The sequence below is a fragment of the Rousettus aegyptiacus genome, unplaced genomic scaffold, assembly GCF_014176215.1.
Source record: "Rousettus aegyptiacus isolate mRouAeg1 unplaced genomic scaffold, mRouAeg1.p scaffold_m13_p_2, whole genome shotgun sequence".
NCBI classification, from domain to species: Eukaryota; Metazoa; Chordata; class Mammalia; order Chiroptera; family Pteropodidae; genus Rousettus; species Rousettus aegyptiacus.
Window position 1 is genome coordinate 131609278 of NW_023416295.1, and position 23481 is coordinate 131632758.

Sequence of the window (23481 nt, forward strand, 5' to 3'; positions counted from 1 at the left end):
AAGTCAGTCCAACCTGGAGATAATGATACCTCATGACAGGACTATTGACAAGATTGGTGTGTATGTGCCCAGTGCAAAGCAGGCACTCAGTAAATGTTTTCTCTGCTCTGCATCCATCTCTCAATGCCTTTGTTGTTTCTGCTGCCTATCTGCTTCTCTCCTTACCACTCTTCCAGAAGTATTATCGATGGTTCCCAAACTTTTGTGGGGGTGTGTTGTCCCTGTAATTGTTTCACAACACTCCTTTCCTTAGAAAGTGCTGTGTGACATATTTGGGTTTGTTTTAGAACTAAAGTATAATTAAAAGTACTCCTATTTCAAGAATTTCAGAGCTTTTTGTGATAATCCTGGCAAGACCCCTCTTTATATTGGAAAACAGAATTAAGAACCACATTTCAAGGTTCAGGTGACCTTTTTATTGCCCAGAATCCAGACCTTTTTTTCCATTCCCTTTCTTTAAGATTTACTGAATGTCTACAGTGTAGCACTGTATAAGGCACTGAAAAAACACACAAAAGATTAAGAAACAGCCTCTTCCTCTGGAGGAGTAGACCTAAAGGTATAAAATGGTTAACTACCACAGCAACATTGTTACTTAATCAGGGTGAGTTGAATGGGCAGTAATGCCATATTAGTACAGAGAAGGTCTTGTCAAGAAAGTAGAGCCTGAATAAGATGTTGAAGCATGTGCAGGTGGAAGAAACCAGAAAGGGCATTCCAGGCAAAAGTAAAAACATGAGAAAGGGCTTGGAATCTAGGATGAAGAATTGCAAGCTGGTTAGAGTGGGAGAAGGGGAAGTGTAACTATGTGTAGAAAATGTTTCCTGAGAATTTATGACATGCCAGATCCTGTTCTAGCACTTTATATGCATTCTTATTTAATCCTCACAATAACCCAATGAGATTGTATCACAGAAAGGGAACTGAGGCATAGAGAGATTTAAGTCACTTGCCCAAGTTACCACAGCCAGGAAGTAGGGGAACTGGAGCAGGAATAACAAGAAATAAGACTGCCTTGAAGGATGGGGCCACATTTTATGGGATTTAAACTGTTTTTCACTCGTCCTTATTTCCTTCCTTGAGCCACTAGTAAGCCCTAGCTTTCTGACAGTTATTTATCTCATTTTCATTGGTTCTTCTTCCTTCGGCCTGGATGGCTGGCTTCCCTAATTAAAGCTGCCTAGCTACCAGTTAAGGGAATATATACATAGGTACAGGTTTCTGGTAGGAATACATGCCGGCTGGTACAGCAACACAGAAAGCATAAGACTTTCAGCTCTTTTTGGATTAAAAGAGAAGAGAGTTGAATTTTGTTATGGACTGAATGCATGTGTCTCACCAAAATTCATATGTCGAAGCTCTAATGCCTATGTGACTATATTTGGTGACGGGGCCTCTAAGGAAGTAATTAAGGTAAAATGAAATTATGCAAGTATGGCCTTGATCTGAGCAGATCTGTGTCTTGATAAGAAAAGCTTGCTTTCTCTCTCTTTGCATACGCCAAGGAAAGGCCATGCAAGGACAACTGTGAGACGAGGGTGGCTGTCTGAAGGCATGGAAGAGAGTTCTCACCAAATTGCTTAGAACCTTAATCTTGGGTTTCCTGGCCTCCAAAACTGTGAGAAAATAAATGTCTGATGTCTAAGCCACCCAGTCCATGCTATTTTGTTGTGGCAGCTCTAGTGGACTAATATAAACTTCCCAAAAATGTTTGAAGTAAGGAGAGGCCAGTACAAAGACAGGGTCTTTCTTAGTGAAAATAATCAACTCTCCTTAAATAATGAGCATTTCTGACCTAGGGTCTTGACATGTTTATTCCTGACTATACTTTTATGGTCTCTAATGCATTGAAGGAAGCTTTCTTCTCTGGCTGGGAGACCGAAGAAGATGTCTATGGGAAGAAGGCTATGGCTGGTTAGGATATTTCTCTGTGGGGGATTTTGTGTCCAATTAGCACATTCAAACCCTCCTCTTCCTGCTATTGTCTCTGTATGTGGCTTGGTTGACAAATAAGAATTAACCTCTCCATTCAGAGGGGGTACCTTCAATAAGGTTTTACTGAGTGTCTATGATGTGTCAAATATTGCGCTGCACCATGGGGACAGAGCAGTAAAGTCAAGCATGGCTCTTACAATCCATCTGGTAAGACAAGCAGAAGTGGTTAGAAGGTGTTGAGTGTGGTGAAAGAGATAAGTGACATTTAAGCTGAGATATGAAAGACGTGTAAGAGTTTTTTAAGGAGAGGGAACAGCATGTGCAAAGGTCTGGAGTTGGGGAGCAAGAGTAAGATAAATTTGAAGAGCACTGACAAGTTCAGTATAGTGAGAGGGAGATATAATCCACTCTAAGGACTTCTAATTTTGTCCTAAGATGAAAAGCGAATGTAGGATTCGAAGCAGGTGAGGAGGAAAAAAAAAAAAATCAAACTTACATTTAAAAAAGGAAATTGGCAATTGGGCAGGCTTTGTTGGTTGTCTTTATCCCTAAATAAGTTGGTCCTCTTCTGAGCATTTGAGTGTCCCTAGTTCTGATTGAAAGTGGGAAATGCCCACATCCCCCACACAGAACTTGTTATGGGAGCAGATGATGTGAAGCAGTGTATGGAAATTGGAGCAGGATAGGAGAGGATATGAACAGAATTAAAGGTTGTCGACCTAAGAAATGCCCAAACCTGTAAGAATTTTTTTTTTTTTTTGAGGTATGGAGTCTTCCACGATAAATGTTTATTTTATAGGAGTTTATTTGAGCCAAACTAAAGACATATGCTGGAAGATCTCAAATCCACTGAAGAATACAGTTTTGCAGCTTCTTTTATGCATTTGAAATTAAGGCAGGAACATAAGGAAGATTACATGAAGGTGGAAGAAGCAAGGCTGGATTGGATTACAGGATAGCTAAGATTATGTGCTCTTTTAAGGCCCATTATGTCTTCCAGGGGAATTACTTCTGGCATTTCAAAGGTATGAGAACCTAGATGCGCAAGAGCAATGGACAGGACTTGCTTTAAAACCTTTCACTAAAGAAGTTGTAGGCTTCAAGCATGACTACCCACCATGACCTGCCTAGTTAGAAATTTATAGTCAGATCACTCTGTGAGGTTACTTCTCATTGAATCTTCATCTTTCTGTCCACAACGTGATACCTCCAGCCCTGGCTTTGCTTCTCTCTGAAACCTAAACCCAAAAATTTCTCAATTGCTCTCCTTTGGAGCACATAACCTAGAAACAGTTGTCTAATTTCAAACCACACGGTATACAAACAAAACTCCTTGGAACTGGGGATTATTTTTCTGCTACTCTCTTTTGCTTTCCAGTGATTCTTTCAGTAGAGCCTTGGCTTAGCTTGGAGCTGATGGCCCTAAGCTGAGACAGAGCTGCCACCCTGAGAGCTAGGTCTGAGGGCTGAACATTGCAGCTGCCCAGGGAACAGCTGGTTAAGCCCTCAGCAGCTGCAGCTGCTGGAATTCCACCCAACATTTGAGCTGGGATTAATCCCCTTTCCTCCACACACATCCCTTCCTTGTTCTAGTCCCTGGCTATTCCATAGTATCTCGTAGAATCTTTGAGACTAAATATTATGAATCTCTCCCTGAACTAAATTGAAGCCAAAGTCACCTATTTTCCTCTTCTCTTGGAGGCAGCTGGCCCAAAGCACTTCAGGACCACCTTAAGAAGGAGAGTGTCGGTTTTTCTCTCACATAGCCTCTTTTCCCTCTATCCTTTGATAAACCAGCCGGGGTGGATTATTCTTTGAAACGTCTGATTTTCAATAACTGTTAGAATTGTCTAAAAATGAAGGCACTTCTTTGATGGGGTGAGGAGTTGGATTTCCTTTATCTCTGAAAGACTTTACCAAGGCCTGGAAACTTGGTGGGAGTGTTTCAGGAGGATCAAGCATCATACTAGTTTGTCACTTTTAAACTGTGATTCCTTCTCACTTAACTGTGATTCTATGGTTAAGAACAATAGGGCTGTATATTCTATTTGGTGCTTATGCACCAGCTGTGTGACCTTGAAGAAATCACTTTGTAAGAGATGCCAAAGTTTACAACGAGGAACTTCTGAAAGGTTGGAAATAAGGAGGTGCTCTGAGATTTAAACAAGGCAAATTAATACATAAAGGGACAAGGTAGTTCCTCCCAGGTCCAGGGACTTGACTCCCTCTCTTCAACAAATATTTATGAAGCTCCTACAAGTACTAATAAGCATTGTACTGTACTGAAGATTTTTGGTATTTTTCTAGAGAAACAGGCAGTCACTTAAGTACATTAAATTAATTAGGTTTTAGCTTGAAGGAGTGGCCTGATCAAATTTGGGTTTTAAAAAGATCCCTCCAGCTGCTGAGTGAAGAATGAATTATAAGGGAATGAGTCCAAGGAAGAGATCAGGCAAAAAGGATAATGTAGTCCTGCAGATGAGAGATGATATTGGACAAAATAAAGAGGCATCAACAGACATGGAAAGAAAGGACAGTTTCAGGAAATATTTATATATGTGGGATTGATAGAACTTGGTGTTTGATTTGATGGAAGAAGTGAAGATTTCTCTCAGCTTTATCTACCTGATCCTGATGTATCTAAAATGAAAGAATAATTGATCAGCCAATATCAATTTATTAATCCCAAAAGGAATGTGGCAGATGGGCAACTCAGTGAATCAGAATTGTTACCGTGTGCCCAGAATTGTCTTGGGGAAGAAGATGACCAATGTGGTCACTGATGGGGCAAGCAACGATTATTCTTCAGGCCTCTGGATGACCTGGCTGAAGTACCCCAGAGAGAGAGTCTTCTCCTTTTATCCTAAGTTTCTGCTCATTAGGCAATAATCTGGTACCTCACTGGAAAAGGGAATCCCTAGATAGAGGATGCAGGCATCCCGGGTGATGGAAGGGAAAGTGATGGATGCATTGAGATGGTGGGACACACAGATCAGGCACTCATGTATTATGGTGAAGCTTCCCTAGCACATGAGCATTTGGAGGTGTTCTGAGCAAGTCCATTCCCCAAGTTGGCTACACTGAGTGCTCTTCTCAGTTGGTGTCCGGAGAGGGGGCCAGACCATCTGCCTTTCTCTGGGCATACCTTCCTAACCAAACTGTGAATTCACTTTTAAACCAGTAATGATAATTATTATGATGCTTCAATTTAATAAGAATCAGCTCTTCTTTATTTTCCAACTCTTTCTTAATGGAGTGATAAGGATATTACATATATGATCTCATTTACTTTTCATAACAGTTGTGCAAAATCTAGAAAGATTAAAGCAAGTCACAAGGAGGGGTTGGGGCCTCAGTTCTAAGGCTATGAAGTCAGAAACAATGTCTCAAATCACAGAACCAAGACAGTCGGGGCACTGTAGCAACTGCCACTAACCAGTAAATACTGCAATTTGCAGACTGATGCCCTGACACTGGATGCTGGAGGGCACTGCTGACACCATTGCCACTGTTCACCCTGGAACTCCATCTTCCTGCCAGCAGCCAAAAAGAAGGAAAACATCTACCTTGTTGTTATAACCATTTCACAGAAGAGAGACTAAGGCTCAGAGTAGTTAAGTAACCTGCCTGAGATCACATAGTGAATAAGCCAGGATTTGAAAACAGAACCGGTTCACTTCAAAGTTCATTTTCTTTCCACTACCTGCAGTCTGGAAAAGTTGTGCACATCAGTGGTTTTCAAAGTGTAGTCCCCAGATCAGGAATTTTAGTATCACCTGGTAACTTGTTTAAAATGCAAATTCTTGGGTCCTACCCAGACCAACTGAATCAAAAACTCTGGTGTAGGACTCAGCAATCTTTGCATTAACAACCCTGCAGGTGACTCTGATGCATCCTCAAGTTTGAGAATAACTGTACCAGATGATCACCAAGGCCCTCCAGCTCTAATAGGTTATAATTTAATTATTTTAAGTTGCTGGTTATGGTCCCTGGATTGAGCAAGGTCCCCTGAGAGGAGCTAAGTACTTCTCATTTTCTTAAAATGGGTTGGTGTTTATCATATCACATGCTAGCAGAAGTCAAGAGTACATGTAGGAGTAAGGAGAGAAGCAGACATATAGAACATGTAAGGAAGATTCCCGCACGTGTATCTGGTTATTTTTCTGTGGTGTGCCTAGAAACACATACCTTAATTGGACAATTGACATATGAACATCTGAGAGGTGTCCAAAAACCCACATGTCTAAAACAAATAAATTAATTCAATTTTCTTTCCATACCCTTACTAAAAATTTCCTGTTCTTCTTCCCATGTTCTCTAATTCCGTAAATGAAGTTGCCATCTTCCTTCACTTTGTCCCCTTTAGTCAGGTCATCAACTTCATAACTTCTATCTGGAGTACCTTTTGTATGAGACTTCATCATCCCCTCTACTGCTATATTGCTCCAGGCCTCATCTTTCCCCTCTTGGGTATTGGGTTCCTAAGAGGCTTCCTTCCTCCAGCTTCAACCTCTCTCTGTACATCCTCCTGTACAAGGCCACCAATGTGGTCTTTACAAAGCACAGCTATCCTCATGGTACTGCCCTCCCCTCTAACACCCCCAGCAAGGAGACAGCAAAGGTTCCATTGCTCATTGGGTTGCTACCCAAATCTTGTATTTCCACAATTATGTCCTTGGTCACTTTCCAATTGTATAATTATTTAACATTTTTCTCAAATTCTACTGACTTACTACCAGCTTTCCCTCTTCTAAGCAATATTTATGAACTTGTAGTTTTGGCATTATAGCTATTGTTTTTTCCAATCATATGTTAAAACTTCATTAAACATTTTTTAAGTTTGTGTATTACCAAAGTCACCTCGTATACCACTAGTGGTATTTTGGAGACCCTTGGGGTACCAAATAAAGGTTAAACTTTTAAAGATGAAATTCAAAGCTATCTTTGACCTGAGTCCATTCTAATTTCCAGCTTTAATTTCTACACAGCCCATGCACAGAGTGCTCAAGAGATGGGGTCCACTCTGTATTTCCAGACGCACTATGTTTTCACTCTCCCCTTAGCATTTTGCTTTTTCCCCTAGAGTCTTCTCAAGTTTTAAGGCCTGCAGTCTGGAAAAGTTGTGCTACATCAGTGGTTTTCAAAGTGTATTCCCCAGATCAATTGTCAACCACCTCATGAAATTTCTGATCATTTCAGACAGAATCAATCAACTTTCTTCTTTTTCTTTCTCTCTTTCTTTCTCTTTCATTTCCTTCCTTCCCTTTCTTTCCTCTTTTCTTCTTTCTCTTTTTTGAAGAACGTTTTCTTTCTCTATGCTTCTAGCTACTTATACTGTGATATGAGACTTAATATAATTTTGTCTTCTAATATTTTATTTGATAATTTTCCTTACTATAACATTCAGATGTATATAATTCAGAGTCCTTGGAGGAAACAGATTGCACACTTGAATGACGAATTAAGAAGAATAAAGTGAAAGGGCTGTTCATAAAGATGTGGACAGGGTGAAAGAGTACTTATGAGAATGGTGAAGCATTCTGAGTCTGGCATCAGTGGGGAGCCACAAGAGGTGGTAATCCCTAGGCTTGGAGAAAAAAGGCTTATAAAAACCCAGAGAGAGCTATAACTGTAGCTATAGTTGAAGGAGAGGGCTAACAGAGTCTGTGGCCTCTGGTAGCCACATGAATGGGTCCGGGACAGATGACAGAAGAATAGCCAATTCAACCCACAGAATCATAATATATTGGTGTTGTTTTGAACCACCGAGTATTGATGTACTTTGTTATACAGCAATAGATAACTGATACATCAATAAGAAGGTGAACCCATAACTGTTTCTCCACCAAAGCCCTTGAAAACCAAGAAGACCTGTGCAATGGACCCCATAACTTTGATGCAAAAATAGGAATAATGTATTTACTTTTCATAAAGATAATAAAAAAAAATTCCTAGGAGCATTTCATCTTTTTTTTTTCAGTTGTTTGAAACATAGCAATATATGATGCTGTCACTAGAAATTTTATTTTAAGCCCATTTACCTGGTGTTAGGATAATTTGCTTCCTTTATTTTATCTTATACTGGTGATTTTTGTATATCTGTGATCTTTAAAATGTAACTACTGGGTATTACTTTTTCAAGTGATTGATATTTAATAAACAATATTTTTGTCCTGAGATTGTAGATTGGTTCACTAAATATTTATTCCTAATCTCCCCCCCCCTTTTTTTGCCTTCCTTTACTATAGAGGATAGAAAATAAAATGCTAAAATTTTCAGGCTCCCTCACAGCTAGAGATAACCACGTGATAACATTTTAAAGTTTTGTTCAAGGAGATGTAGCCAAAAATCTTCTGTGAGATCTCTTCCTGTGTGTATATATTTAAAGGCCACGAGAGGAGAAAGCCCTTTGTTTTAGCCCTTTGGCTTTCTTTCTGATTGAAAACAAGAGCATTTGAGGATGATTTAATAAAAAGACTATTTACAAAGGTATGGGCAAATATAGGGAAACCACAAGGGGTAGTAGACCAGAACCCCAGGATGAGTATCAGACTGTCACCACAATAAGCCTGAGGGGTGAAGGGAGTGAGTTACCAGAAACAGAACATGAGAGCTGTGTGTGCATGTGGGGGAGTGCCTTGAGAGGTGTCGTCATCTTCTGTGGGGGGGCACAGACACTCTTCCCTCCGTCTAATCGGCTGTGTGTGCTCCCCTTTGGCGGAACCCCACTGGGATTCAGGGGACAAGGTCTTCCTCTTGGACACAAATCTGGGTGGAAAAGAGTAGAAAGACAACAGCATAAAAGGCATCTCTTATTTATCTTTACATCCCTAGTGTGCAACACATGTAAGGGTGCCTGGCACAAAGTAACTGAATAAATATATATTGAATTTAATTGAATTCAGTTATTTATTCTATCTTATAGTGATTAAGACTCACTTAATCTGGAATCACCACCAACCTCACTCAGGCCTAATTATCCAATATAAAATTGCTGATCTGCTAGGAACTTCCTTTACCCAGTAGAAAAGGTATTTGGGTCCCTGAGGTCAGATTAAGAAGTGGCTCTTTGAAACAATTTTCATAGATCTGGGTTTTTAAAAGCATTAGATGGTTCTATAGCTTGATAAAGCCTATTCTCCAGTATAATTTAACTCCTAAATATCCACTTTATCAGGGCCTTCCAGAAGAAATAACTTCTGCATGCTATCTTTATGACTAAGTCTCAATTTCCACATCTGTAAGATAAAAGTGGTAATAGCTATCCATAATCCAAGTCTCAGGCACCAATGTCACCTCCTCAGACTTTCTAAAACATCATATATATATATAAAAAGAGGAGTGCCACACTCCAAGTTACTCTTCGGTCCATTAATATCTTTTTTTTTCCCCATTGCAGTTGTTACTTTTTTTTCGTTGTAACTTATTTATTGTTCACTTGTAGATTATTGGTCTTCTCCCAAAAGAATACTTGCTCTTTGTGAGCAAGGCCATGTCTATGTTGTTTGCTGCTCTTTTGCTTGCACCTAGAAGGATGCCTGGGACATGTTTGCTAAATATTTGTTGATGAATGAATGAGTAATACCAATGATTGACCTTAGGGCTGTTGTGAATATTAAATAAGATAACAATGAAATGCACCTGGCACCAAGTAGAACTCTAAATCTAGGTGTTTTCTTTTCTTTTTTTCCTTCCCTCACCTCTTCTAGCCAATCCTTCAGCAAGTCAGCCTGACTTCAGCCCTCAAAATATCCCAAATTCTCTATTTCATTCATCTCTAGTCAAGCCAAGCCACTTTCACCTCTCACCTGGACTACAGGTAATAGTCTCCTAGCTGATCTCCCTACTTTCCATCTTGCTCCTGTTCTCCTCAAATCCAGATCCATTCTCCACAGCTAGGGAGAACACAATTTAGATCATGTCTTGCCCCTCCTTAATCATCAATAGCCTTCTAGATACTAGATTTAGCCCAAATCCTTTACATGGTCCCTGCCAACCTCTTAAACTTCATCTCCTTTAGGCTAAGTGGCCTCTCTTTTTCTCATTTCTTTCTCTTTTTCCTGAAATTTAACAAATGCATTTCCATTTTTGCACCATAGCACTTATGGATTCTTCTGTCAGACTCTTAGATTATCTGGTTCCTTATTGTTATTCAGACCTGAGTTTAAATGGTACTTCCTTTGAGAGGAAGTAGCACTAATTTAAAATTGTCATTTCCTATCACACAACCTTTTATAGCACTTAATACTATCTAATATTTTCTTGTTTATATGTTTATTTCTTCCCAACTAGATTTTAAGCTTGGTGAATGCAAGGACCTTATCAGTCATGTTCATTGTTCTATCCTCAAAACTAGATCAATGTCTGAAACATATGGTATGGTGTACAACTAATAACTATTTGTTGAATAAATAAATGCATTCATTATGATGATGATGGCAACGAAACCTCAGGCGAACTGACCACAAATTTTAACAATTTCCTCAAGAACAAGAATTGCAGTTCCAAAGTTAGATCCTGGAAGACCGTGGAAACCTGACAATAAAAGATCTGGAGCTGAAGGCTGGGGGAAGCGGAGGGAATATGTTAGAACTTTGACCTTTCTTTTCCTTTTCGAGGATCCCAGAGACCTTGCAAAAGGGAAGCCTAGAATCTTTTCACCAGAAATTCCAGCCCATCCGCATGGGTATTTTCCAACTACGATCCTTCTCAGCCACGTCTGGTAGGTTGCAAATGCGCAAAGACCTCTAGGACCCCGGGTTCCTTTCCGTTTCTTTATGAATGAACCGGTTCTAATCTGCGCATGCGTTGCTCCTGGGTCTCAGGCTCCACGTGAGGCCCACCCTTCCCTCCTGCTGGTGGCCCAGCCCTAATCCTTTCTAATTGCCCAATGGTGAGCGGCTTGAGGGGCGGAGCGCGAATCCGCGCGGCACTGTAGTTCCCTCCTCACGCCGCTCCCTGGCTTTAGTCTCGCTGTGTTGTGGTCACGTGGCCAGCTCCGGGCGCGGCGCTTGTTTTGGTTTCTCCAGCTTGCCTCTGGCAGCTTCGGGTGAGCGACTTTTCTGTGCCGGTTGCTGCGCCTGTCTACACTCTGACCTCCTTTTAGGGCTCTCTCAGCCTGAGTTCTGCAAGCCCTCCGGGGCCGGCTCCTGCCATGCCGCTAGTCCGCTATAGGAAGGTGGTCATCCTCGGATACCGCTCTGTAGGTGAGTCTCCGCCCTGGGGAGAGCATTGACGCACCGCGGCTTTGTGGCCAGAGGAGGCGCGCTGCCGCGGGAACGCGAATGATGGCATCGTTAGAATGGGGATGTAGAGCAAGGGTTGAAAGGATGGAGGAGGAAAGGCTGGAGTGGTGGTAGTGTGTATAGGGCTGCAGGAATCCGGAGCGTGTAAGGGTTGCTATGAACTTGGCTTCAGGAACACCAGAATGGTCCACAGCGTTACTCTGGGAGGGGAAGGGGCGCGGTCTCTGTGGGGCAAGTAGCAGGTGTCGGATCGGTGCGGGCAGACTTGATTCTAGGGAATCTCGGATCTTCCTAGGGATGGGGTAGGGAAAGGCGGCGGGAAAGGCTTCCTGCGGCGCTACTGAATGCATCCGGTGGCCGAGGTGCAGAGACCCAGAGCAAAAAAAAGGTAGGGCGGGATAAGGAAAAACATTGCATGGGGCATTCACAGGCTAGGGTGCTAATTTGGGGTCTCCTTTAGTTCTGGGCCACAGCCCAAAAACACAGAGGATGTGAATATGGATAGCTGATTTGGATACAACCACCACTGCTTCCCACAGGGAAGACATCTTTGGCACATCAGTTTGTGGAGGGCAAGTTCTTGGAACGTTATGATCCTACAGTGGAGAATAGTGAGTGGACTTCTCCCTAGGGGTGGGACAGGGAGGGCTTGGGTGCCCCACTGGACTTCATAATCTGGGATTTTCCTGATGCCAAGTGGATGATTTAATTTGACGATTTAATTAGACATTAAATCTAATCTCTTCTCTCACAGTCCTGTTCTGTGAGTGGAGCTAGAGGTGTGGATTTTGCAAGGTATTGAATCCAAGACGTAGACAATAAGAACCTTAATATTGTCTCTCTAGTTTGCTGGAGAGTTCCCTGGATCTGGTCCATCTATGTCACCCCTAGGGTTAAGAATGTATGGGGACACACATTGCTAGCTCTACAAGGCACCTCACAGTCAAGGTTTCTTTTCTTTTCAGCTTACAGCAAGATAGTGACTCTTGGCAAAGATGAGTTTCACCTACACCTGGTGGACACAGCAGGGCAGGTACTAGTTTGGGGTGGGGTATTTAAATGTGACAGTTCAGTCCTGGGAGATGAAGCCTGATAGCTTCATTGGCTTATCTGTAAAGTAATATTAAAAGAAAAGCATTTTAGCATCTAGTGGAGTACAGCACTCATTGGAGTTACTCTGTAAATGTTGAATAGAAGTAACTTGAGTAGGGAGTGCCCCAGGGAGGGTTCTCAAGATACAGCCCACCAACCTTTGCTATCTGAGTGTTGTGGATCTAGGTATTGATGTTTCTATTTCTTGTCAGGATGAGTACAGCATTCTGCCTTATTCATTCATCATTGGGGTCCATGGTTATGTTCTTGTGTATTCTGTCACCTCTCTGCATAGGTAAGTGACCAAGGTTGTGAGTGGGGGACTTTTGAAGATCTGAGGGCTGTCCCAGAATAAGGTTATAGCTCTCTTTCTTGTGTTTAAAGCTTCCAAGTCATTGAGAGTCTGTACCAAAAGCTACATGAAGGCCATGGGAAAACTCGGTAAGTAGGCCTGGGAGATAGAGACATAGTGTGGACTCGAGGGTGTGGGAGAGAGCAGAGGTGGAATATTGGTCTAAATTAGGGAAGAAGCTGGGACACAGATCCTGTCTGATGTGATGAGCAGTTGTCCAGCCTTGATGTGGTGGAGGCTGGGGTCCTGTAGTAACTGTTGTTTCCTCACAGGTTGCCAGTGGTGCTGGTGGGGAACAAGGCAGATCTCTCTCCAAACAGGTATGGAAATCTCTGCAGCTCAAGGTGAAGGAAAATGACCTGGGCTAGGAATCAGTCAGACTCTAGTACTGGCTCTGCCACTGACTTGACAAGTCATTTCACCTCTTTTCATTTCTAACTTGAAGGTTAAAAATACAAGATAACCCTTCTATTGCAAAACCTATAATTTCATAATTCAAGCCTCAGTGCTGGGCTTGTTTTACTATATTTTCTCCTTCTGAACCTTGGAACTGGGATAGGACAAGTCTAGAGTCTATAAAGATTTTGCAGAGAACATGGAATGTTACTGTCTTCCATTTTCATGTGCCAAATTTGTTTCCAGGGAGGTCCAAGCAGTTGAAGGAAAGAAGCTAGCAGAATCTTGGGGTGCGACATTTATGGAGTCATCTGCTCGAGAGAATCAGGTAATAGGCTTGAGGATTAGGAAGATGATGGGGGTGGCAGTGTTTTTCTTATGGCACTGTTTGGTGTTAGGGATGGTGGGAGGGTAGGGTGTTCACCTCGGAGCTGGGTGGTATTATTGGCAGTGAACTGACTTTTTCCCCCCTAAATCTCTGTCTCTTGCAGTTGACTCAAGGCATCTTCACCAAAGTTATTCAGGAGATTGCCCGCGTGGAGAATTCCTACGGGCAGGAGCGCCGCTGCCATCTCATGTGAGCCCTTAGGCATGAGGTAGCTGCCTTGATTCTGCTCCTGGCACTTGCCAGGCTCCAGTGGGGGCAGGTCCTCAGGACTTCACGGGTATGGTTGCCAGCTGTGTTCCTGGACCTCTGGGGACACAATATGGTACCCTCATGTTTGCACACTTTCCCCAGGCTCCAGTGGCCTGGTTGTCAATGTTTACAAAGGGGCAAGCTGTCTCCTCGGCACTAGCCTCAGCCCTCTGTTTTTGCTAAATGAACTCTTATAACCTACAGGATTGTGATATGAGTCCTGGGCACTGTTTATTCAGGACCCAGTCTGCTATGTAGGTTTTGGGTGTTGGCTGGGTGAAGGGAGTTGGGGACTCAAGTGGAGCTGGCTCCCTGGAGTGAGAATGTATATATGCAAATAAACTGAGAAATCTTTTTGTCGTTGACTTCTCTGTATATGGGGAGCTCAGGGCCGATATTTCCTTTTCCAAGGAGTGATGAGAATGGTCTTTGGTGGGCTAATTTATTTTTTCCTTTCTCATTCCTATTCCTTACTCTTACTTATTCAGGACCATTACCCTAAGACTTAATACTTACTTGCCTTTCCCAACTCTTTTCTACTGGATTCTCCCTATACAGGTACCTGTTGGCTGCCACTCCTATCCAAGTTTGTAGCCTCTCACCAGCCCCTTAAGTACAGAAACACCACCCTCTAGTGGCCAGTTGCCACTTGCTGACCTAGCTTCTTTCCTGGGCCTTGGCATTTGCGGGAAGTTAGAGGGTAAGATTTGAAGAAGAGGAAGGAAGCCCCTCATTCATAATGATAAAAGAATTGAGGAATGTAGAGGCAGGGACTAAACTGTTTTGAAGATTTTGTCTAAGAGAGTTGAGTAAAGTAAGAAATAATGCCTCTGGTATATATCAATACCCCCATATACCCATGTCTGCAATGCCTTTCATTAAAATGGATTTTCCTTGTTCTTTTCATACTTTTGGTAACCTTTTCTTACTTTTTACACCTTTGGAGTTGTGCTCCCATTTTAGGTGGTAAGGCTCTTTCCTCTTATTGACCCACCTCAGTAGGAACACAGATATTTCATTTAGGAAAGTTTGGTCCTATGTATCTCTAGTTTCTGTGTCCCCCCACCCCTGCCCCTACTTCCCACTAGCCCTAGGACCTACTTGGCCAAATACCTCCAAGGATTTACCTGAATGGTATCCTTCATAAGGAGGGCATAGACATCTGCCAGCTGGGGGAGACTAAGGTATTCTTGTCAATGCACTTAGTTGGGGAGGATGGACAAAATCTAGGTATGATTTTTAGCTGTGACCTTGTCAGTGCCTGGTTCCAGGACAGTTGGACTTACGGTTGGGGATGACTATCATGCTGGTTTTCAAAAATCCTGCCAACTGCTTTTGCAGCTCTTATCTCAGAATCTGAAAAGAAAAAAAGGGCTACTGGAAGCAGCTGACTCCAAAAAGCAATCTCAGTGGCTTAGGATTCTCTTTAGGGTTGTTACCACCCTCTTTCCTTACATTAAAATTAGGTCCTTTTGCACATGTGACCTGGAATACTCATTACAGGTACCTACTCCCCTACTGCCATTTCTGTGAAGTCTGGGAATAGACTTGCACATATCTGAGGTTTTCTAGAAGTGTATGGAGCAATCTCCAGGCCTGATAGCAGTATAGTACTGAATGGCTGCATTGTAATAGTTACACTTTGCTTCTAAACTTGTGCAGTCACTTAACCTCTTTGAGCTTCAGATTCTCTTATGCAGTATAGTTCAACATTCATAGGGATCAGGTGAGAATTAAACTGAGGTAATATATGAAATACTTAGCATAGTTCCTCATACATAACAAACCCTTAAGAAATGGTGGTGGTTGTGTTACTGGAGGTCTTTCTGGTGAAAGTTTATCTCTTTGCCTTTTGGTGCACAAAGTAGGGAGGGGCCTTCCATTTTCCAACTTCTATCTCTTGGTTTATTTATTCCATGATAGCCGGGACAGGTATGGGGTCACTAAGGAATTTTTTTGCTGAAATTGACCTCAGTGGTCAGTCAGTTCAGGGAACATGATGTCAGTGTGTGACTAGCACAGGACACACCTAGTCCTGATTCCTCATGACTCTGGTTAGTAGGGATTTGGTCTCCTTTACCATTCAATATGGAAGCCACAAATCACATATGGCTGTTTGTTTAATTTAGTATTAAAATCAAATAAAAAGTTCCTTAGTTGCACCACCTATATTTCAAAGTCCTCAATAGCTACATGTGGCTAAGCCATATTAGATAGTGTAGCTACAGTGCATATTAGATAGTGTAGCTATGGTGCATTTCCATCATTGCAGAAAATTCTATTGGACAGTATGGTAAACCTTTTCCCACAAAACTAGCCCTGCGCCTGATTTGCCTGCCTCGTTCTCCATATCTTCATTTGAAAAAAGAAAAATAATCTATATATAATCTTAGGAAAAACATGGCCATTGGTTGATCATGGCTCTCTCCTCACTAGATGTTTGTTGGGCAGTTTGTCGCAATCTTGTAATCTGTAATATGGACACAATTCCACATAATTCATAACGAGGGTGAGGAATAACTGAGAATATATAAAGTAACTAACATATAGTTAATTTGTCTCCTCCTGACCATCTCTTAGGTATAGCTAAAGCAGAAAAGGCATTCTACTCCTCATTCAGACTTATGGGATGTGAGGGGTGGGGTGAGAGTGCCTGCAAGCAGTGTTTGGGATCTTGTCTAGACTAATAGTACTCCCGCCAGGTAGCAGCAAGTCTGAGGTAAAGCCCCTGTGTTTACCAAAAAAAAAAAAAAAAGGAACACAGGCCCTGAAGATCCAGAGAGACAGACTGCGGGTAGGAGCACCCGGGAAAGGAAGGGAAACTACATTTGTTTTGATTGGGGCGGGGGTGGGGTGGGGGGGTAGAGGGAGTGACTGGCCGCACGGGAGGGGACACTGACAGTTCTTTTCCCTCACAAGGGGGTTTAAGAGTGAAAGAACGACTCGTTCTGTTTTCCTTTGGGCCCCCGAACGTGCTAAGAACCCACCCTTTGCAGCGCCAGGCGAGGTGCCTCACTTTCTCCTTTTGCGGACTCCAGTTCCCAGGATGCAGAGCAGCGGCCAATCTCCTGGCTCTTCTTCCATCCCCCTCCCGGGAAAGACTGCCCCTAGCCATGGCAAGGAGGCAGTTGCAGTTTTAGGGACTGATAACTTCAAGGGAATGAAATGACAAAGTGACCGGAGTCCTAGTTTCCCCAGAAAGGAGGTTAGGGAGGTAGTTAGAGCGCCCGGACGAAGTAGATGGGGTCTTCATTCCCACGTGTCTGCCCAGCGGCCGGCCCGGCACCCGCGGGGTTAACGCATGGCGGAGGGATTCCGCAGCGTGTGCGTAGAACTGCAGAGTCACAGCTTTTCCTCCGAGAGGGCTGTATCCCTCCGCCGCTCCGCTCCAACACAAAATACGGCCGCGTCTTCGCCTTTCTCCTCTTCTCAAGTGTGGTTCCCCAGACATAAGGCTACCCCCGGATCTCGCACCGGAGGCTTCCTGAATCTCCACGACCGCTGCCGAGATCTCGGGCCAGGAAATAGCCCCTTCGCAGGAACCACCCTACCGGCCGAACAGGAGGCGGAGGGGGGGAGGCGGAGCGGCGCCGCGCTGCACTACTTTCCTCTCCGGTTGCAAATGGCTGCCTCGTTCCCCACTTTCCGCTCAGTTTCCTGACCCCCCGGCGCCGGGAGCCGGGGTTGGGCCATGCACCTCTAGGCCCCCCGACATTACAGCCAGCCGGGGGTCGAGGGGGTGCCGCCGATCAGAGCCGGCCAGGCCGGGGGCGGGGCAGCTCCTGAGGCCAGAGGGGAAGGGAGGCGAGCACAGGGCCTGGAGCGGCCGGAGGGGAGCGGGCAGAGGGCTCGCACCGCCCGCCCCTTCCTCTTCCTCGCCCACCTACCCTCCTCCCTTCCCCGGGGGGAGCAGAAGGTGGGGGTCTCGAAGCCGCCGAGGGCGAGCGCTCGGGGTCGAGGAGCCCGACGCTGGGTGTGTGTCAGGTTCAGCTCCGCGGCCCTACCGGCTCTGCGTCGCCGTAGCTCGCGCGGCCCCGGGGCGCCAGCCCGGGCTGGGAGAGGGGCTTGGCACTCCTGCGAGGGTCTCACGTTCCATCCGGGCCCGGCGCGGGGCGGCGCGGCATTCCTTCCGGGCTGCTGGGGAGGCGCTTGGACGTTCCATCTGGAGAGCCTCGACGTTCCGCCCGAGCCCCGCGCGGGCGGCCGGGGCGCTGGCCCAGCCCTGGGACTGAGAGGCTGCCAGACGACGCGGATGCGGAGCCTGCTCGCCCAAGATCAAAGCCACCGGTGCTCTCTTTGTGTCCGTTCGGGATTCGCGGCCCTGGGGCTGTCCATGGAAACCTAAACTGCTGGAACCCGAAGCAGAGAACCCCTCCGTGGCTTCTTGGTCTTTTTTGGAGAGGAGGGTGGCCACTCCGACCTGGATTTACCGTTCTTGGTCCCCCTAAGCCCCCCCGTGCGGGGGGCGGCTGTGATCGCTCTGGCGGTTGGAGGTCGGGGAGCGGCCCGGGCTCTGGCCATGTTCTCGGATGAGGATTTCTGGATCGCCCTGTGAAGAGGTGAGTGAAGTCCGCCCGGCCAAGGCCCAGAAAGGGTTGGACTGGGGGCATAGCCAGATGGACTCTTCTTGGCTGGAGCTGGCCTTTAGGTTGAAGAAAGGTGTACCAGGGCTGAGGAGGGTTTCTTTGGCAGGGTCTGTCAAGGGAACCTGAGCCAGTGGCTGAGGCAGAACTGAGGCCTGGTGTCTTGGGGTGTGCCCCTTTAAAGACTGGGGGGTTCAGGGAACCACGGGAGTTTGGGAACCTGGCCAGATCGCCTCTCTGCTTGTTTATTTTTGTGTTGGGGGAGCTCCACTAAACTAGGACCCAGGCCCTGATGCCAGCACCAATCCCAGTCAGCTGCTGCTCCCTCAGGGTTCCTTGTGGGCCTTGGGAACAGAACAACTTTGGGGGGTGGGGTTAGAGTGCCACTGCCAGGTCAGACTTACTGCCAGGTTGGACTTTAAGGTTGTTTTTGCCTACCTAGGCATCCAGAGCAGTCTCTGGGAGACTCAAGGAACCCTAGATCCTTCACAAGGCCTTTTTTCACTGTGGAAAGGGGAGAGTTTGTAGAATCTGACTAGTGTAATGAAGGGGGTAGCCGGGGCAAGAAGGAGTTGGGACTGGGGACAACTCTGGCCTTGCTGTTCAACTTTAAACTACCCCTCCCTGGCAAAGTGACCCCAGAGAGTCCTAGTGCTGTTTTAGCCTGCTTTGCCTCCCCTCCTTTCACGATGGACATAATCTCTAGGGGATTATAGAGGAGGCGATTGAGATTTGCTCCCTGCAAATGTGGACTGCAAAAAATGGCTTTTGTCTCCCGCTTTCTCTGTGCCTGTCGTGGAGAGCTGGTTGCCCATAATTCCTGTAGGCCCCTCCCTGACCTCTCTAACCTGTTTTGATCAGGGAAAGTTAACTGGCCCACTGATCCAGTCCCATCCCTACAGAATAAGGTATCCTGTACCTCTTTGGAGGAGAAATGACCCGATCAGAGCTATTTCTGCAGAAGCCAGTGTTTCCAACCCTGGCAGGAGGCGTTGGGGAAAAGGGGTGTGCATGTGAGTGCATGAAGGGTACAGCATGAGCCTCATGCCTCTGGGCCCTGGGCTAGGACAGCCCTTCTCACAGCTGTCATGCTGCCCAGCAGGGATTTGGCTGGTGTGTTTTGTTCCCTCATTCCACCCTCTGCAACATACATACATAGGCTAGATCTCTGAACCTGGTTTTGGAAAGGAGAAAATAAGAGTTTTGCCCTTGAAATCTTTCTGGGTGGTAACCCAGAGGTGAGAGGTTGCACAAGGTTGGTAAAGTGAGGCTAGCTGTCACTGATGCTCTCTGCCTCTGCATCCTATGTAGGGCCCCTCCTTTTGTCTGTCCCCAAAGAACTTCCTTAGGAGGGACCTCTCCTTAGCTGTGGCTGACCCCCAGGATGATCCAGGAACAATCCAGGAGGGTCTATAGTGCCAAGTGTTGCCACTTGGATTCTTCCTGGAGGGCTGACCCAAAATGGGGGTGGGAAGAGGTGTGGTTTGACTCTCAGGCTGGGAACCAGGAAGTTTTGAGCCCTACAGAAGAGCTGTTCACTCAAGGGCCTGCTTAAGCCTTTCACCTCTCCAAGCCTCCATTTCCCCTTTTGCTGGGAAAATGGAGTTAAACTATTGGTCTGGGATGGAGGAAGGGAGAGTGGGTTGAGATAACTACCTGCCTTCTTCCTTGCTGTTTTGGCCCTCAGGCCTGAGACAGGGGAGTCAATACAGTTTTACTCCCTAGATCTGTACTTCTCTGGGATCTCTAGTCCCCTGGAGGAAGCCTGGCCAGGCATTAGTCCAGTTTAGAACTAGGGAAAAAAAACCCTTGGTGTATATGTGTGTGTGGTTTCCGGCTGTGAATGATGGGACAGGGGAACCTGTGGTCTTTATTTGTTTAGATGTGTTCAGGGGCCTGACAGCTAGGACTCAACATTGAGATGCAGGTGCTAGACTGCAGGGTTAGAGAAATGGGCCTCAGGCTTCTTGGAGGTGCCCCTAGATTCTTTTTGGTACAGCTTAGAGGACACTCTGCTCTTCACTTCTTGATCTTGTATTCCATGGCTCTGTGAGTGAGGTTCTGGCTTTGGAGGATGTTGATGCTTTTTATCTCCCAAGGCTGTACGAAGGTGGTTTCTGTACCTCTCTGAGTAGTGCCAGACTTACCAGCTTGAGAGGGCTACGCTCAGGGAAATGCAGAGGAATTTGTCTTTCTGGCCTCGTGTGAGGCAGTCCTCCCACCCACTGTATTATCACTGTTGCTTTTTATTTCTTGCTGTTTGTGACTCTTGGCCTCAGCTTTGAGAGCAGAGCAGGTGGAGGATCTTGGGGGACATGTAGTAAGATACACACACTTAGGAAACTTTGCAGCCTTCTGGATGTGGTCAAGCCTTGAATGACTGAATAGGAAGAGGGGCCTGTCTTCCCTTAGATGGCTTCTAAGGGACCCTTGAAGTTCCAGAGCAGCTTTTCTGTGGGCTGTCCAGATGACCACCTTGCTTTTCTTTCAGGTGTGGTTATATGGTAGGTTTTGGAGAGATGATCTGGGAATGGAGGTAACATGTATCAGGTGATACTTCACTTTCCCAATCTTGTGGATTCTGATATTGTGAGGTGTTGGGGAGAAGTAAAATAAAATTTCCTTTCTTGTGACATGTCACAAGAGGCTCATTATTAATCTCTGGAGTGTGAGCTCAGGGAAGTGTGGTTCTTATGTAATTGATTTATTGATCTTGGGTACCTTCGAGGGTTCCCCCTGTCTCATCTGCCCCAGTCATTCAACCCCAAGTGGCTGACAAGGTTATTTGGTTTGGGAAGACAGATTTGTCCTTACTCAGGTTGGTGTGGTCCCTTTGGTTAAACAAAAGGAGTAGAAAAGGTGAGAGATAAACTTCTCAGACTTTTATTTAGAGTTGTTATAGGGAACCCCCCTCTTCTCTGGGAACGCTATACTTACTTTCTTTGCTTAAGCCTCTATCCTTCCCACTAAGAGCTGCTGGCACCTATCCCTTTTTCCATTTTCCTCATCTCTGTAATTCTTATTATATCTTTTTTGGACCATGCTTAGTTCCCTCTGAGGTTTAGGAGAATATGCCCAAAGGTATGGGTCTTAACCTTCTTAGATAAAAATGTAGTGTATTTCATTTGACTCTGGTATAAGCAAGCATATTTTAGAAGAGGAAGAGGGGACCGTTATCCGCCCCGCGCGCCCCCCCCCCCCCCACCGTGCGTGTGGAAACCCTGCTTAACGGAAGAGGAAGGAAGCTACTGTGCTGGAGGAAGGAAGCTACTCTGCTCGGCTGTGTCCTGCCCAGTTTAGAACTCCTCCAAGAGGCAGTATGCTTCCTGAGACTACAACTCCCAGCATGCCTAGCTTCACTAGGCATGCTACACATGCTCAGTAACTCTTAAGGCCCACTTCTGTTAACTACTAGGGATATCTGAGTAGGAAGGGCAGTTGGCGTTGCTAAGGGCAACTACCTGAGGACTTGAGGCTGGGTGAGGTCCTGAGTTCAGTCATTGCAGGGGCCAGGGAGTGGTCCTGAACCGGATTTGGATGGGCAGTGGGTGGAAATTTGGGGGTTTCTTCTGTTGTATTTGGGATGTCCTGGTTGGAACCAGTGGAAGTTGGAGAGATGCATCCATAGCTGGGCTTTAGTTCCAGTAGTGTGTTCGACATCTTGCAAGACCCTAGAGAGAGGGACTTTGGCTACACTCAGACTTCTTGGGTTATGATTACCTCTGGGTTGGTACTGACAGACTTCTAGGATGATAGCTGACTTGAGACCTGAGGAAAAAGGCAGGGATGAGGCCCATCAGAAGCCCAGACCTTAGATGTGAGGCAAAAGGTGGTACTAGATGCAAACTAGTTGTGCTTCTAGTTGGATGCTGTTGCCCTGGGAACTCTTAAGCAGGAGGTGGGAAGTGGGAAAGGGGAGTGGATTCTCTGAGCATCCAGAGTGGGAGTAGAGGGTATGTGTTTATCTAGAGAGGAAGTAAGCAGTGGGATAGGGTTAGGAAGGACTTTCCTTATCATTAGTACAGGAGTTTGTAGGTATGGTTTTGCTTTGATTTCTGTAGGTCATTAGCTGCCTTCCTTCTAGGATTCTGGGGAAAGCGTGTAGTAGAGAGACTTACTAGACATATAGACATCTCATTTGGCTTTGACAGGTCTCCCCGAGAGGGCCGTGCCCATTCGGAGAGAGGGATGGACAGCCAGAAGCTGCTTGGTGAGGATAAAGATTCAGAACCAGCAGGTGAGTAGGACAAATTCTGGGTTTGCTGGCAGCTTTCTGTTCTTCCCAGGCAACCTTAGATTTGTGGTCCTGACACAAAGACAGGAGCTAAGTCTGTCTGATAGATGGGTAATTGAAGGACTCTATCAGAATACCATCACTGTGATCCACCAAGGTTTTGGATAATCTCATGGGTCTGATGAGTGGACTAGTATTAAATAGTGCGTAGTGGCTGATGCATGTTTCTTTGTTCACTCAGCTGATGGACCTGCAGCCTCTGAGGAGTCAGGTGCCACTGAAACAAACCTTCCCAACCCACATGTGGCAGAGGTCTCTGTGCACAGTTCTGGGGGTCCCAGACTTCAGGAGCCTCCCCAGGACTGCAGGTAACTAGTTTGGGAAAATGAGGATATAAAGGCAAATGATTTGAGAGTCTGAGGCCTTCGAGGAGGACTATTTAAGAAAATAAGTGTTTGGGAAGCATAGATGTGTTAAATCACGGGTAGTCAGAGGCCTGGTGTGGTGCTGATGCTTTTGTGTTCACAGTGGGGGTCCAGTGCGGCGTTGTGCTCTCTGTAACTGCGGGGAGCCTAGTCTGCATGGGCAGCGGGAGCTACGACGCTTTGAGTTGCCATTTGACTGGCCCCGGTGTCCAGTGGTGTCCCCTGGGGGGAACTCAAGGCCCAATGAGGCAACGCTGCCCAATGAGGACCTATCACAGATTGGTTTCCCTGAGGGCCTGACACCTGCCCACCTAGGAGAACCTGGAGGTAAGTGAGGGGAGGTGGGGTAACTGATCCGGGCAGGAAAGTCAGGGGCTGGGTGGTCCTGAGCCAGCGATCACCTTTTTGTTATTTTTTTCTTTTCTGTTGTACCTCTTTCCACCTATACAGGGTCCTGCTGGGCTCACCATTGGTGTGCCGTGTGGTCAGCTGGCGTATGGGGGCAGGAGGGCCCAAAACTATGTGGTGTGGACAAGGCCATCTTCTCAGGGATCTCACAGGTAGGGCTGGAGCCAGGGCATT

The 23481-nt window shown here is 45.6% G+C and overlaps 2 protein-coding genes across 4 annotated transcripts in view; both read left to right on the plus strand.

The window, feature by feature from the left end:
• Window positions 1-10732: 10732 nt before the first annotated feature.
• Window positions 10733-14369, plus strand: RHEBL1 (RHEB like 1). 3 transcript variants are annotated; one of them, XR_001597728.2, is made up of 8 exons: window positions 10733-11141; window positions 11641-11791; window positions 12146-12213; window positions 12485-12567; window positions 12657-12713; window positions 12897-12944; window positions 13267-13348; window positions 13512-14369. XR_001597728.2 is itself a non-coding variant. In XM_016151756.2 (8 exons), exons 1-8 carry the CDS (start codon window positions 11090-11092, stop codon window positions 13599-13601), a joined length of 552 nt encoding a protein of 183 aa, XP_016007242.1. In that variant the 5' UTR covers window positions 10733-11089; the 3' UTR covers window positions 13602-14012. The 3 variants fall into 3 exon arrangements, 2 of the variants coding, with proteins under 2 accessions (XP_016007242.1, XP_016007243.1); XM_016151756.2 differs by having other exon boundaries at window positions 11720-11791; window positions 13512-14012; XM_016151757.2 differs by lacking the exon at window positions 11641-11791.
• A 2499-nt stretch (window positions 14370-16868) lies between these two features.
• The window catches only part of KMT2D (lysine methyltransferase 2D), a 39680-nt gene continuing 33067 nt past the window's right edge, over window positions 16869-23481 (plus strand). Inside the window, exons 1-5 of the mRNA XM_016151758.2 lie at window positions 16869-18216; window positions 22392-22477; window positions 22716-22842; window positions 23003-23226; window positions 23350-23459. Of these exons, the coding sequence (XP_016007244.2) occupies window positions 22429-22477; window positions 22716-22842; window positions 23003-23226; window positions 23350-23459 (510 nt within the window). The 5' untranslated portion in view covers window positions 16869-18216; window positions 22392-22428. The remainder of the gene's footprint in view (window positions 18217-22391; window positions 22478-22715; window positions 22843-23002; window positions 23227-23349; window positions 23460-23481) is intronic.

Bases quoted from the DNA above. Each gene is read 5' to 3' on its own strand.
- RHEBL1 (XM_016151756.2), top strand. From the start codon at position 11,090: ATGCCGCTAGTCCGCTATAGGAAGGTGGTCATCCTCGGATACCGCTCT. The intron at 12,714-12,896 runs GTAAGTAGGCCT...GTTTCCTCACAG, and splicing joins GAAGGCCATGGGAAAACTCG to GTTGCCAGTGGTGCTGGTGG. The intron at 12,945-13,266 runs GTATGGAAATCT...ATTTGTTTCCAG, and splicing joins GCAGATCTCTCTCCAAACAG to GGAGGTCCAAGCAGTTGAAG.